This window comes from Calidris pugnax, unplaced genomic scaffold (genome assembly GCF_001431845.1).
Source record: "Calidris pugnax isolate Ruff unplaced genomic scaffold, ASM143184v1 scaffold17, whole genome shotgun sequence".
In the NCBI taxonomy this organism is placed as follows: Eukaryota; Metazoa; Chordata; class Aves; order Charadriiformes; family Scolopacidae; genus Calidris; species Calidris pugnax.
In genome coordinates, this window is record NW_015090794.1 from 12,169,826 (window position 1) to 12,183,502 (window position 13,677).

The following is a 13,677-nucleotide window of genomic DNA, read 5'->3' on the forward strand; positions in this document are numbered from 1 at the left end:
GGGTTCAAGGCCAGGTTGGAGGGGGCTTTGAGCAACCTGGTCTGGTGGGAGGTGTCCCTGCCCAGGGCAGGGGATATGGGAGCTAGGTGATCTTTAAGGTCCCTTCCAACTCTAACCAATCTGTGATGCTAGGGTTTTCATCACTTTGCGTCACGGGAAGCAGCGTGCTGTGCAGTACATGTGTCCTGGGCTGGGTAAGACCCATAACATCAGTCCATGCACTCAACAGAGACAGACAAGGGCACAGCTCTTCCCTGTTGGCACCATAAACTGCTGCTGGAGCCCAGAGCACCCCTGCGCTACCTGCTCCCCTCTGCTCTGCACTGCTCGCCCCAGGGTTTGCTGCTGCCTACTCCATCACCTTTTCCTCTACTGTCAGCTTTTCCTCTTCCTCCTTGGCGTCTCCAGTGATCTGACACCTTCAGAGCACATCTCACAGAGCATACTTAAGGCATCTTAAGTGATGGCTCCGGGTGAGAGGTTTGTAGCAGGGCTGTGGGCAGTTCTGGCTGGAGGAACAAGGTGGATCGCCAAGTATCTGACAGGACTGGGATGAGAAGTCAGGGACACACAGGGCTCCTCTCCAGCAACCTTAAAACTCCTGTGAGCATCTATGGGTGGCTGTAGCCCTGCAGCCTGTCCCCAGCATCCACCCCAGTGACTGCTGTGCTCTCTCCCTTTCAGACTCCCTGTATGTCTCCGAGTACTTCTCCCAGAGTGCACAGAAGCTGTCTTTCTACAGCTGGTATGGGAACGCCAAGCTCTTCCACTTCCATGTGCCAGAAGACACCGTGCTGCTTCGCTGGCTCCTGCAGGCATCCCGGGGGAAAGGACCTGAGTGCACCAACATGGAGATCACTGTGTACGTATGTCCCTGTGCTGGTGCTTGCCCATGGTGCTTCCTGTCCTTCTTCTGTCCCTGTTGCTCATGGCTGGGGTTGGTTGGTTGTAGGAGGCTGGGCATCTGCTCCCTGGTTGCAGCAGACATAGTTTCTTATTCTACTAGCACTAAATCTGTGTTTAAACCTGTAGGAGCATTTCATGTTCACGTTACCGGTGGGTCTGGGGCTGTCTATCAGATGTGGTGTCCAAGAGATGCCTCAGAAACACCAGAGAGAGCTTCACAGTGAGCCTGGTGTTGCTGCTCATGAGCAAAGGTGTTTCTGGACATTTCTGTGCCTGGCAGGCTCCTGTGCATGGTACCTAAGGATGTGGCAGGGCTACAAGGAGCTTGAGAGGACTCAAACCGATTGGAGATGGACAAATTCCCCAGTACAGAGGAATGGAAGAGACTGGGAACACTTCTGAGGGGTGTGGGCTGTGTATAGAGCAGAGATAGGAGAGGAATGCCGAGTCCTGCAGGCACAAGAGCATGAGAAGATTGCAAACTCAAGGCCAATGAAAGAAATACTGCTTAAAGCAGTACTTGAGCTCTTGGAGGGCTTGAGGTCAAAAACTTGCAGGACTTTGAGCTCTATCTTAGGAGGGTACCAAGTTTCTTGGCCAGCTTGTGCCCATGGAGACACATGGATCTCTGACACCCACTCCACAGAGGTCTTGGGAGTGACTGAAGCTGCTTGGCTTGTGCTTCTCTGGTCTGTCCTGGGCACAGACTGGTGCTCTTAGTCACTCTGGAGCTTCCCAGAAAGGTTTCCAGTAGTTTGGGGATGTGAGGGACAAGGCAGCAGCTAAACGATACCCTGAGGAATGAAGACCAGCCCAGCTAAGCTCAAACAGCTTAATAACCCATCACCTGCCAGGTTTGTTTGCTGGACCTTTTTTGTCCATTGTTCTGTTGCAATGCTCCAGCAGTCCAAAAGCGAGCCAATTACATGCCAGATTGGTTGCCCAAATAAACATCCCGGGTGTTAATTAGCTGCTGCTTTTCTGGCAATTCAAACATTGGGCTGCTTATCTGAAAGCAGATGCCGGTGTACTCAAGTCGGTCACGGTGAGCATCTGTCGGCCTGCCCTCCTTAAAAGGGCAAATAGGGAAGATGCAGATCTTAGAAAATGAAAGCTCTTCCTTGGCGATTTAGCCTATATGGGGAATTTGCTGATGGTTATGAAAAAAGGAGTCGTTTTGCGGCTGGGGCTTAACCTTAGGAAGTGTGGAAATTTGCTTTCAGGCTCGATGGAACCATGGAAATCCTTATCTTAATAAGCAGCCAAGTTAAAGCAATCTCTAAATAAATCCGGCTAATAGCACCTGGTCTTCATCAGATGAAAATGATGGCTCTTGTGGGCCGCTTAAAAATGTGGGTTTTTTCCAGCCTGCTCCCTCTCCCATCCCAGGCCAACCTGAGTGTCCCCTGGTGAGTTTGTTTCCCAGTTTTCTCTTGTTTTTACGTCCCTCGATTTACTCCCAGTCTGGTTTCTCTGGCAGGCACTTTCGCTACGGAGCCCCTCCTGTAATTAATCCCCTGGGCACTCGTTTTCCTGCAAATGCCACTGTCCGTCCTTCCTACAGCATAAGCATCACTCTGAGCAGTGCTGTGCAAAACACCACCTTTGTCAACGTCACCACCCCTGCTGCTGGAGACTGGTTCATCGCTGCCCATCTCCCGGAGGCTGCGGGCAGGATCGAAGTGAAGGTGAGGCTCCTGGTGAGGGTCTTAGCTGTCCTACTTTGCCCGGTTTGTCTGGCCACAGCTGACCTGTCTGCTCTCTCCCCCTCCTGCAGGGTTTCTCCACTCCGTGCCCCTATATGTTCCAGGCAGATATGTTTGTGCTCAGGCTGGCTGATATGCCAGTGCTGGAGCCTGGTGTTGCCAGGCCACAGACCGTCGTCTCGCCTGCCAAGCCGCTGCACGTCAAGTGAGTGAGGGCAGGGGATGGAAAGACCTGGGGCCGTGGGGAGGTGGGATTTCCCATGGGTTCTCTTAGGTGTTTCCCCATGGGGCTGGAGCTAGGGGGTCTCTGAGCCTGTTTGCTGAGGTCCCTGCAGCAGTGCTGGGGTTTGCACGGGGAGAACATGAGTGCCCTTGTCCAGTGCTCCCCCAATGGTCTTAGAAGTTCTTTGAGATGTTTCACAGAATGGTTTGGGTTGGAAGGGACCTTAAAGCCCATCCAGTGCCACCCCCTGCCCTGGGCAGGGACACCTCCCACCGGACCAGGTTGCTCAAAGCCCTGTCCAACCTGGCCTTGAACCCCTCCAGGGATGGGGCAGCCACAGCTTCTCTGGGCAACCAGGTGTTTCACCACCTTCAGAACAAAGAATTTCTTCCTGATATCTCATCTAAATCTCCCCTCTTCCAGTTTGAAGCCATTACCCCTCGTCCTATCACCACATGCCCTTGTAAAAAGTCCTTCTCCAGCCAGTCCTCCCTGCCCTCCAGGGAAGGCAGGCCCCTATATGCTTTCCCTGGAGCCTTCTCTTCTCCAGGCTGAAAAACTCCAAATCTCTCAGCCTACCTTCATAGGGAAGGTGCTCCAGCCCTCAGAGCATCTTCATGAGCCTCCTCTGGACCTGCTGATCCTTTTTGTGCTGAGGAAGAGGTTTCCCTTGGAAAGAATGTTCACAACACCAACCAGGGCAACCTAGCTCTTGCCCCAAAGCCCCAGGGACTGTGGTGGGTCATGGTTGGCTTGTGTTGAGAGCTCAAGCTCTGTGAACTGCTGGTCTCTCCTGCTGCAGGGTCTTCATTCCCAAGCACGCTGCAGGGATGAGGTTCGAGCTGCGAAACTGCCTGACAAGCGAGCAAAAAGCGTGTGCCGTGCGAGTGGTGCTGGGCTCCATCACGCTGCCCCAGTCCTTCCAGAGGATCATCACCTGCGTGGGGAGGGTAAACTGCAGCCTGGCCCTGGATTCGCCCCCCTGGGAGAAGTGGCTGCAGATCATGGTGGAGAGTCTCGGCGCTGCCAATGCCAGTGTGTCAGTGGAGATGCTGGCCACTTTCAGAGGTGGGCTTCCGCTTTCTCTAGCCCTGTGGGAAGGACCAGAGAGAACTTTGTGTCTGCTGTGTCTCCTTTGGGCCTTTGGGTGGCTGGCTGTAGTGGTTGGCATTCCCCAGCACTCTGATTTAATGGGCATAATCTTAGGGGCTGAGACCTAGTTGTTGCTTTGGGGTCAAAAGTGAAGGCTCCAGTGTTTGCCCAAGAGGGATACTCCCTGGAGCTGCCTGATTTGGAAATGCCTGAAGGGTTCAGGGTCTCTGAAGCAATGATATTTTCCACAGGCTGGTTGGGAAGCAGCGGTTGGCTTAAAGTCTGCTTTGGGTGGCTGGCTGTAGTGGTTGGCATTCCCCAGCACTCTGGTTGCCTGGGCATAATCTTAGGGGCTGAGACCTAGTTGTTGCTTTGGGGTCAAAAGTGAAGGCTCCAGTGTTTGCCCAAGAGGGATACTCCCTGGAGCTGCCTGATTTGGAAATGCCTGAAGGGTTCAGGGTCTCTGAAGCAATGATATTTTCCACAGGCTGGTTGGGAAGCAGCGGTTGGCTTAAAGTCAGATGGGGAGAATAGTTTTGGGTAGAGGCACCAGACTGTAATGATATGTTGACTATCGATTGTGACCATAAGCAGGCTACAGACAGGAAACCATCTCGCAGAGGTTTATTTGGGGTAATGTCTTCGGTCGTAGTGAGGGGATGTCACCATTTCAGGTGACACCTTGAGACTTGGGAGGCCATGAGGTCCTTTTGACTGTGATAGGCACCTTTGCATCCTCTTATTACATGGCCATAATCTCTGTTTATCTCTTGGAAGCTCACCAACTAGGTACATATTAAAATTTATCTTCTGCTGGGGGTTCTGCCATTGCCTCCTCAAAGCAGAGCCTCATCCCAAGTGCTGGAGGTTGTTAGAGGGCAGCACGAGAGTCTGTGGGAGTGATGGACAGGCTTCAGCAGTGGGAATCCCAGGTGTCACGTTCAGCTCCGTCTGCCATGACGTGATGGCTTGTGCCTGCAGCTACATTGGATTAGCTTCTCTCTTCTGCTCAGCCTTGTCTGCTCACGTCTGGGGAACTGGCAGAGACTTTTGTGCAGCCCTTGGTTATGGGACAGCTGAATGCTGTGCTCTGCTAGTGAATACTCCCTGGGTACCTTGATGTCTTATGATGCTGTGTGTTATCCCTTCTTCTGCTCCCCATCCCCTTCCCTGCAGCTCCAGGGCACTTCCACCCATGGTAACCACTGTCTGCTTTCCATCGGTGTCCCAACTCGTGGATGCTGATGCTGGAGTTCCCCCTGCGACCAGTGCCTTTCAGGGGTTGTAGCCAACCCTGCAGTGCATGAACCAGTTGAAATACCCCCCAGTTTGTGCTGTCACTTGGAGGTCTGGAGCTGCTGGAGCCCTGCCTGGATGAGGTCCTAGACCTGGCTGTGCTGATTCCTCTTCTTTTTGTGCTTTACAGCTTGCAGGCTGGGCAGTACCAGTTCATTCCTTAACTTCAACAGCCTGAACCAGAGCCAGACTGGTCCCAGACCGGGTAGCGCAGGAGCAGCAGGGAGCCCCTCTCCATCTACCGGAGGAGCTTCACGCAACGTGTCCGACCAGAGGAGCTTGTGTCTGCAGAGCCAGCCCGTCGTTCGTGAGGACCTGGATGTGGTGTCTGTGCGCTACAGGCTCTTGAATGGTCCCAGTGTGCCCGTGAACTCCCTCTCCCCAACCCTCCTCCTCCTCAACATGAACACCGGCATGGACAGCGGGGGCTCCCTCGTGGTCAGTCTCCTGCTCAACAAGGTGCGGAGGCTGATTGAGGGGATTGTCTCCCCTCTGCGGGGCTTTGTCCCTGCTCCTGGCCTGGTTTGTCAGCAGACTCCAGGGCTTGTAGGTACTGGTGGGACTGTTTCTCGTTTCTTTTTGTTGTGACAAAACACTCTGAGCCTGTTTTAGCCGCTTCCAGCATGTCCCACCTGCCAGCTCCAATTCACATGCCACAGCTTGCTGGCATGTGGTGGCAGTGACGCAGAGGAGACAAAATGGAAAGCAGCTGCAATGTCATCTTCTCCACGGGAGCCTGGCGCCTTGCCACCAGGAGAGGAGACCGAGCAGGGAAAGGGAGGGATATTCCTGCCTGAGTCACTGATTTCCAGGCTCCCAGTGACACCTCAAAATCAGCCCCCTGAAATTCTGTGAAGCTTCCTGAGGGCTGGAGCAGGGCTCAGCCCCGATGTCCTGCTGCCTGTGACTTCTGCCACCCTGTGCTCCTGCTGAAGTGATGTCCAAGTGTCCCAGCTTTGGGACGGTCCCCCAGGAGGCTCTCTTGCCTTTCAGCCAGCATGTAGCACGGTGGCAGTGCAGGGTGAGGTCAACACGGGTTTGCCCAGAAAGAGCTGCTGAATTGATGGGTGACCTTAATCTGCAGGATTTATTGTCACCTGCTGCTCCTGTTATACCGTGGGGAGGTGAATCGGGCAGGGGGGTGGCATCGGGGCTGTCTGACCTGGGACCCTGCTCTGTTTGCACAGACATCCTTGAGCCTGTCCAACGCCACCGTGGTAGCCTGTGTGAGTGCTGCGTCGCCGGTCCTGTCCCTCAACGCCACGCACAACTGCAGCACAGGTACGAGAGAGGCTGGCACCCACCACCAGCTCTGGGATTTGCTTTTAGACCTCGTGAGCTGTTAACTGGCTCAGGACTTCCTGGGGTGTCCCAGGGAAGCTGATTTTTTGGCCCGAACCCTCCTGAGGTCATCGTGCTGGCACGTGCCCAGGGTGCTGGGGTGCAGGTGCTGGTCTGGCACCAGGAGTTAGACTCCACCAAAGGAAGGTCTGGTTACCAGTTAGGGCTCTTCCAGCCTTGTTGGCAGGAGGTCTGGGGATGGTTAAGGCATTGCTGGTGTTCAAAGAAGTTAAGCTTTGCCCTGGAGGACTAGCCAGGCAAACAGGCTGTTCCATGTGCCCTGTGGTGTCTAGGCAGGTACTGAGAGCTGAGATGAAAGTTAAAAACAAGGGTCTCAGGAGCAAGGGTCCTCTCCATCCCCCTGATGCCTCCTGAGGATGGGAGCAAGAAGCCACAGGGGCATCTGATTCCTGTGCAATCGATCTCAGCCTGGGATTGCTTTGTGCCCTTCTTCCCTAGTCTTGGCACATCGCAGCACCCTCTTTTCTTTAAGCTTTTTTCCAGGGCTACCCTCTGAGCGTGAGCACGTCCTCTGCGGAAGCGATGCTGATTGTCCTGTACCCGCAGACGGATGACTGGTTCCTCTCCCTGCAGCTCCTCTGCCCGAAGGGCCAGGGGTGAGTCTGGTGCGTCATCCCACCTTAGGGCCAGCTTGGAGCCCTCTGCCTCCACATCCCGCTGCTCTTGGTTGGTGTGAGCAAAGACAAGCCCCTGTCCTTACTGCCATGCCCTGGGCTCCTCTCACCTGGTAGCAGTTGAACTGTGGCTGCAGAGAGGGAAGGAGGTGGGTGGCAGTGCCAGCTCGCTCTCTTGTGAGCATCTGAGCAGCTTGTCTAGTGTTGAGCTGGGCACATCTTGCACAGACTGTGGTTGGCAGAGCCCACCAGGATGAGCTTCCCCTTCCCCAGGTGGATTTTGAGGTGATAAATCGGTAAATGAAAGTGTTGCTGTTACTCCTTCGAGGGGTCTCTGGGTGCAGCTGTGCCCACACGGTTTGCCTTCCTGCTGGTTCCTTGTGTAAGGGGCCGAGCACGTGCTGTGAAACAGCGCTGGCGATGCTGATCCTGGGTACCGGGGTCTGCTGTAGGGGTCTGGGGAGAGCTGCCCCCCGCCTGCAGGTGGGTTTGGCAGGCTGGGTGGAGAGGGAGCCGGCTCCGCTCCTTGCTCTTGGGAGGGACAGAGCAGATTCCAGGACAGCGGGGAGCTTGGATGCAGGAACGTGGCCTGACCTTGGGAAGCAGAGTGGTCCCTGGGCACAGGGCTGCCCCAGGGTGCCACCACGACCTGCTCTCCTTGCAGTGAATGTAATGCCGCAGAAGCCAAAGTGACCGTCTTCGCATACCTCACCCCCTGCTTCAACGACTGTGGGCCCTACGGGCAGTGCAGCCTCCTGAGAAGACATGGCTACCTCTACGCCGGCTGCAGCTGCAAGGCTGGTGAGTGCCTTTTCCTGGGAAGCTTTGCCATCCTTCCCGAGGGGAGGCCACGTTTTTCGGTGGTGCTGTTTGGGTAGGGGAGCCTGGGGTGTGCCGTGGCTGCCAGGAGCAGCCTGGTGTCACAGTGTCTGCCCAAAGAGCCCTTGGCACCCGTGGTGACCTCTTTGGGAGCATCCTGGCTGCCCCGAGAGGTGCCAGGTCCTGGAAGCACAGAGCAGCCCAGGGGAAAGGGGGAATTGGGCTGAAGACGGCTTGGAGTTTGGCTTCCAGCTTGGAGAGATGCCTCTGAGCATCCCCAGGGAGATCAGGGTGCCATCAGGGCTGCCTGAAAATGCCTGTGTTGGAGCTGGTGCCTCTCAGGGAGGTTTGTTGTGTAGGGTCCTGGTATGGGATGCGATGAGGCTGGGCTGCCATCCCTCTCCCTGCTTTGCCATGGAGCTCTGTCTCCTGCCAGCCCTTAGACTCAAAGGTGCCCCTGGAGGAGGAACATCGGTGTCAGCTGCTAATTATGTTAATGAGATGAGAAGACTGGGCAGGAGTCAGCGGTGCAGGGAAGATGATAGCTCTGCCACGCTTGGGTGGGTCCGTTTACCTGTTCTCAGCAGAAGGAGGAGGCAAAATGTGGTTCCCTGCTGCTCTGGGTCTGAGCCAGGAGGTCCCTGCTGCAGCAGGAGATGGAGAAACAGCACCCTAATTTCCCTGAGGGGTGCCGGGTTCGGGGAAGCACAGAGCACCCCAAGGGAACTGGGGAATCGGGCTGAGGACAGCTTACTGCTGAATCACTGGCGGCAAAACGCCCCATCTGCATATTCGTGACCCAGAAATTAGCTGGAGAGAGGAGGCTCCCTGGGCTCTGCCTGGCAGGAGCTGGAGCAGGGGCAGAGCTGCTGGCTTGGTTTCCAGTGGCGCCGCAATGGGATGGATGCTGCTTTTAACTCTGCTTCTTGACCGTGGAGTGACCGTGTGCCTCCACCTACCCAGGCTGCCCTGTGCCTGACCTCCTTTCCTCAAAAGGACATCCTGATCTTTAATTAAAATAATTTACATTTAAATTAAAAAAAAAAAAAAAAAGGCAGGTGACTGTCTCAGCTCAGTCCTTGGTGTCTGGTCAGAAGAAAGGATTGTGCCCTGTGGCGTGCACTGTCCTCTAGGAAATGTTCACTGCCACTGTGCTGCACAGAGCTGGATGTCACCGCGGGCTGGGGCAGTGGGTTTGCTCACCCTGGAGAAGAAGAGTTGGAGGAGGATCAAATTGAACCTGCCCACCTGGAGCTGGGCTCTTCTCGGGGAGCGCAGGGCAAGTGGCCACAGACATAAGTGGCAGCAAGGACATTTCCAGCTGAATTGAAGACAATTTTTCCCCTCGCCAGAGTTGTTCAGCTTTGCATAGTATCCAGGTCTCCATCCTTGGAGATCTTCAAAACTCAGCTGGGCAAGGCCCAGAGCAACCCGAGCTGGCGTGACAGGAGGTAGATGAGGAGCCCAGTGGCTTCCTCAGTGCTGTGGTTCGTTCTCCATCCTGGTTCCTGGGATCTGTAGGGATCTTGCACCCAGTTTACACCATCATCTGAGGCTTGAATGCTTGATGTACCACCAGCAAGTAGTATGTGTGTTGAGTTACTGTAGAGATGAAAAGTCCCAGCCTGGTCAGACCCATGCTCTGTGGAGGATGGCGTCTGCTACATGGGAACAACTTCTGGGGATGTCCTCAGAGCAGACACAGGGTTCTGCTGGGGTTCCCCAAGACCTTCCACAGCAGAGCATGCGATAAGTAACGAGACCACCCTAGGAACAGGAGTGTGAGTGGCTGGTGGAGCAAGGGAGAGGAGGCTCAGGGATAGTCCAGGGGGGTGATTGCTTCTTCTGAGCAGTCCCAGGCTCCTCCTGGGTGGTGCAGGAGGACAAGGCAGGGCATGTGAGATCCACACAAGCCTCTCTGCTCCGCAGGTTGGGGCGGGTGGAGCTGCACGGACGATACCAAGGCGCAGTCTGTCGGTGCACAGAACCTGGCCACCCTCCTGCTCACCCTGAGCAACCTCATGTTCCTGCCGGCCATAGCGGTTGCTGTTTATCGCTACTACCTGGTGGAGGCCTCCGTGTACACCTACACCATGTTCTTCTCCACGGTAAGGATTGCCTTTTTTCGAGTCCCCTGCCAACTACCCCTGAGCATCAGGGATGCTGCATCCGACTGAAGTCTTTGGTGGAGCAGTCCATCCTGGAGCTCCACAAGGAGCTTCTAAGCATCATTGGACAAACACCTCCATGGACATGTCCTGCCCCTTCAGAGCTTGGCAGGAGTGCCATTTTTACCAGGCTCTTCCACCCACACTGTGGGTGCTTGTGTTTGGGGGTGGGACCCCCGGGAGCTGAGGTGGGATTGGGGCATTGCAAGCTTGAAGGATGCTGTCCTTGGAGCTCTCAGCTGCTGCTGGAACGGTGCAGGTTGATGGCTGTCCTCATCTGCTTTCTGTAATGCCACAATGGTTTGGTGGAGCTTCTTGGAAGCACTGCCAGGAGGGACCCTGGCTGCCATGGGCTGAGCCTTCTCCTGCCTCTCCTTCCCAGAAAGCCGTGTGGTGCTGCTGGACTCACGTTAGCCTTTGCTTTTGTCCCCGGCTCTAGTTCTACCATGCATGTGACCAGCCAGGCGTCGCGGTGATGTGCATCATGGACTATGACACACTACAGTACTGTGACTTTTTGGGCTCCGTGGTGTCCATCTGGGTGACGATCCTGTGCATGTCCCGGGTGAAGAAGATCCTGAAATACGTGAGTGTCAGGTAACCCCGCGTGGCAGGGCCAGGCTGAGCCAGCCAAACTGTGAGTGGCCATGCTGAGCCCTCTCGTGGATACAGCCCCAGCCTGGTGACAAAGCCTGGTTGTCACCCAGTGCCACCCTGATTTTTAAACCAGTGGGTTGTTTTGTCCCGGGAGTTTGAATCATGAACCTACGTGCTTGTAGGGACTGGGCTTGAGGAACTGAGATTTGTGGGGAAGGTTTGTGGGTCCTCTGGTTTCTCCTTTGGAAGGTGTTCCTCCCGAGACCTGCACGTATGCAGGGCTGGGTGGCCAGGAGGTGAGGTCCTCCCTGCCTCTGGCATGGCTGCCTGTGCTCTGCACAGCAGCAGCAGATGAGCTGCTGACAATAGTGGTGGTGTCTCATTCCCAGGTCCTTTTCGTCTTGGGGACCCTGTTAATTGCCATGTCCCTGCAGCTGGACCGCAGAGGGGTGTGGAACATGATGGGTCCCTGCCTCTTTGCCCTCGTCATCATGATTGCAGCGTGGGTAAGTAGGGACAGCCAGGCAGGACCTGCTGCCCTTTGCTCCTCTCTGGGGAATGACAGTGGCAGAGCAGACCCCAGACTCCAGATGATCCACAGGCGGCGCTTGATCTCCTTGAAACACCCAGGTGGAGGGGGTACAGGGCAGGGGATCTACCTTCCATCCCTCCAGTAGCTAAGAAATCCCCCAGTTACAGCTCTCAGCTGCTGCAGCTCCAGTTGAGCGCACACTGGTGGCTGCAGTGTAGTCCCAGAATGGCTGGCAGCTGCCCCTACCCTGGGCAAGAGCTGTGGCATCGCCACTGCCACCACTACCCTCTGCATGGGGGCTCTGGTCCCACAGCTCTTGCTCTTGCACACAAGAGACAGGCCCAAGAAGGGGGGAAGCTGAATTTCTGAGGGGCATCAGGCACAACCTCATGCTGTGAGGTTGGCAGGAGCTCCTGGGTCGGGCAGTGCTCCCTTCCTAAGCTTCTGCTTGGCTGCTTAACCTTTCTCTGCTCTCCAGGTTTACCACGGCGTGAAGCGCAGACACTGCTACCCCTCCTCGTGGAAGCGCTGGGTTTTCTACCTCCTCCCAGGGATCACCTTGGCTTTCATCGCCATGTCAGTATATGCATTCATGGAAACCAATGAGAACTACTACTACACCCACAGCATCTGGCACGTGCTGGTGGCTTTCAGCGTTGCTTTCCTGCTTCCTCCTCGGGACAAGCATAAGAAGCCCTGGGCCTGGTCGCAGAAGCTCACTTGCCGCTATCAGATCTGCCAGAATGACCGTGAGGAGCTCTACGCTGTGACCTGAACTGCTGGGCTCCCGGTGGCAGAGATGGAGGGCTCAGGAGGCTGCTCTTCACCTGGGCTGCCCCTCTCTGTGGCATGTCGGCCATTCCCTTAACATGCTCATTCACTAGCCAGGAGAGCATAGCACTGACCAGGTTTAAAGAGGACAATGGTGGGGCTTGTCTCGTGAAGGCAAGGCCACCTCTGCTTTTCTGCTGGGACGGGGCAGGCTCTTCATGGTTCTAGATCAAGGAATAGCCTGTCCCCCACCTCCCAACGGCCCTGGGGTGGGAGGCAGAAATTGCCAACCCTTCCTCCCCTCCTGCTGCCTCCATCAGGCTTGGGCTTTGCCCATGCTGAGCTGGAGCTGGGGCTTTGGCTGCTGGGCTCTTCCCTGCACACCCTGTCTCCCTGAACCCAAGAGAAGAATGGGTTTCTTCTGATCTGGAGGTGGGGGGCAGATGCTGCCATGTGCCCTTGGTGCTGATGGGGAGGGAGGGAGTGCTCTCGGTGTGCCCTGAGCCCTTGGCCACCATCTCCGTGGGGCTCTGGAGCCTTTCTCCCCATGGAATGGCTGGTGCTGCTCTTACCTCTTCCTGATTCTGGGGGGGGGCAGAGCGAGGCCGGGACTTGGGCCCTGGATTCAGGATCAGACTTGGCAGGAATGTGAAAAAAACCCCAACCAAACAAAAAAAAAACCCAACCAAACCCTCGCAGGGACGTGCAAGAGGCATCGGCAGCACCTCGCCCTGAGCTGTGGAACCCCTGGCAGCGCAGGGTTTAGTCTTATGTCTAATTTTAGCCTCCTTAGGTCATCTGGAAGGAGCCAGGCTGCTGCATTGTCCTCTTCCTCCCTCCATCTTCAGGTGTTCATCGTCTTCCTCCCTTTTGTGGCTTGGGCACACGTGGCTCTGCTGGGGGGGGAAGTTGAGGATGGTGTCTGAACTCCCCAGCCCCTGCTTCTCCATCCTCCTGGATGTGCTGCCGGGTGGTGGCCCATCTGAGGCCATCGGCGGTGTCCCACCCCAGCCAGGAGCACGGCCCTGGGCTCTCCCCTCGGATGGCCACCATCTCCTTCGCAGCATCTGCCTCGCCTTAGCCTTACCCTGGCCTCAGGAAGCCGGGGCAGAAACTTGGCCACCAGGCGAGTTGTCCTCGCCTGTCCTTACTCCACAGCCAAGGGCTCAAACGCCTCCTTTCCTTGCTGGTTTATTCCAGCTGCGGGGGGTGGAGAGGGGTGTGTGTGTGTCTGGTGTGGAGCCCCCTCAGGAAAGAGCTATTCCTGAAGGATTTGTCCTCCCAGTTTATAGGAAAACGGGTTTATTTCTTTGCTTGGAGGAGCTCCCGGCCTTCTGCTCAGCTCTGCACTTTATCCCTCCCCGGCCCCCGCTCCTTCGGGGGACGAAGGGGGGGCTCTTCTGCGCCCACCCCTGTCCCCCCCATGTCCCCCCCTGTCCTTCAGCCGCTGGGACGTGGGGCCCTGGGGCCTCCCTCCAACTTTTATCACTTTTAGGCACTTTTTTCCTCCCCTCACCCTCCCCTTCTCATTTTGCACAGTGGCGTGGCACCTCCTTTACGGCCGTGGCCCTGGTGCTGCCATTACCCAAGA

At 56.0% G+C, this 13,677-nt stretch overlaps 1 protein-coding gene across 1 annotated transcript in view; it reads left to right on the forward strand.

The window, feature by feature from the left end:
- TMEM8A (transmembrane protein 8A) overlaps window positions 1-13,671 on the forward strand; it is a 25,442-nt gene extending 11,771 nt beyond the window's left edge. The window contains exons 7-18 of the mRNA XM_014936214.1: window positions 598-862; window positions 2,387-2,594; window positions 2,684-2,817; window positions 3,638-3,903; window positions 5,354-5,682; window positions 6,411-6,504; window positions 7,058-7,181; window positions 7,864-8,000; window positions 9,948-10,126; window positions 10,626-10,772; window positions 11,173-11,289; window positions 11,794-13,671. Coding sequence (XP_014791700.1) covers window positions 598-862; window positions 2,387-2,594; window positions 2,684-2,817; window positions 3,638-3,903; window positions 5,354-5,682; window positions 6,411-6,504; window positions 7,058-7,181; window positions 7,864-8,000; window positions 9,948-10,126; window positions 10,626-10,772; window positions 11,173-11,289; window positions 11,794-12,090 — 2,297 coding nt within the window. The 3' untranslated portion in view covers window positions 12,091-13,671. The remainder of the gene's footprint in view (window positions 1-597; window positions 863-2,386; window positions 2,595-2,683; window positions 2,818-3,637; window positions 3,904-5,353; window positions 5,683-6,410; window positions 6,505-7,057; window positions 7,182-7,863; window positions 8,001-9,947; window positions 10,127-10,625; window positions 10,773-11,172; window positions 11,290-11,793) is intronic.
- The last annotated feature ends 6 nt before the right edge of the window (window positions 13,672-13,677 follow it).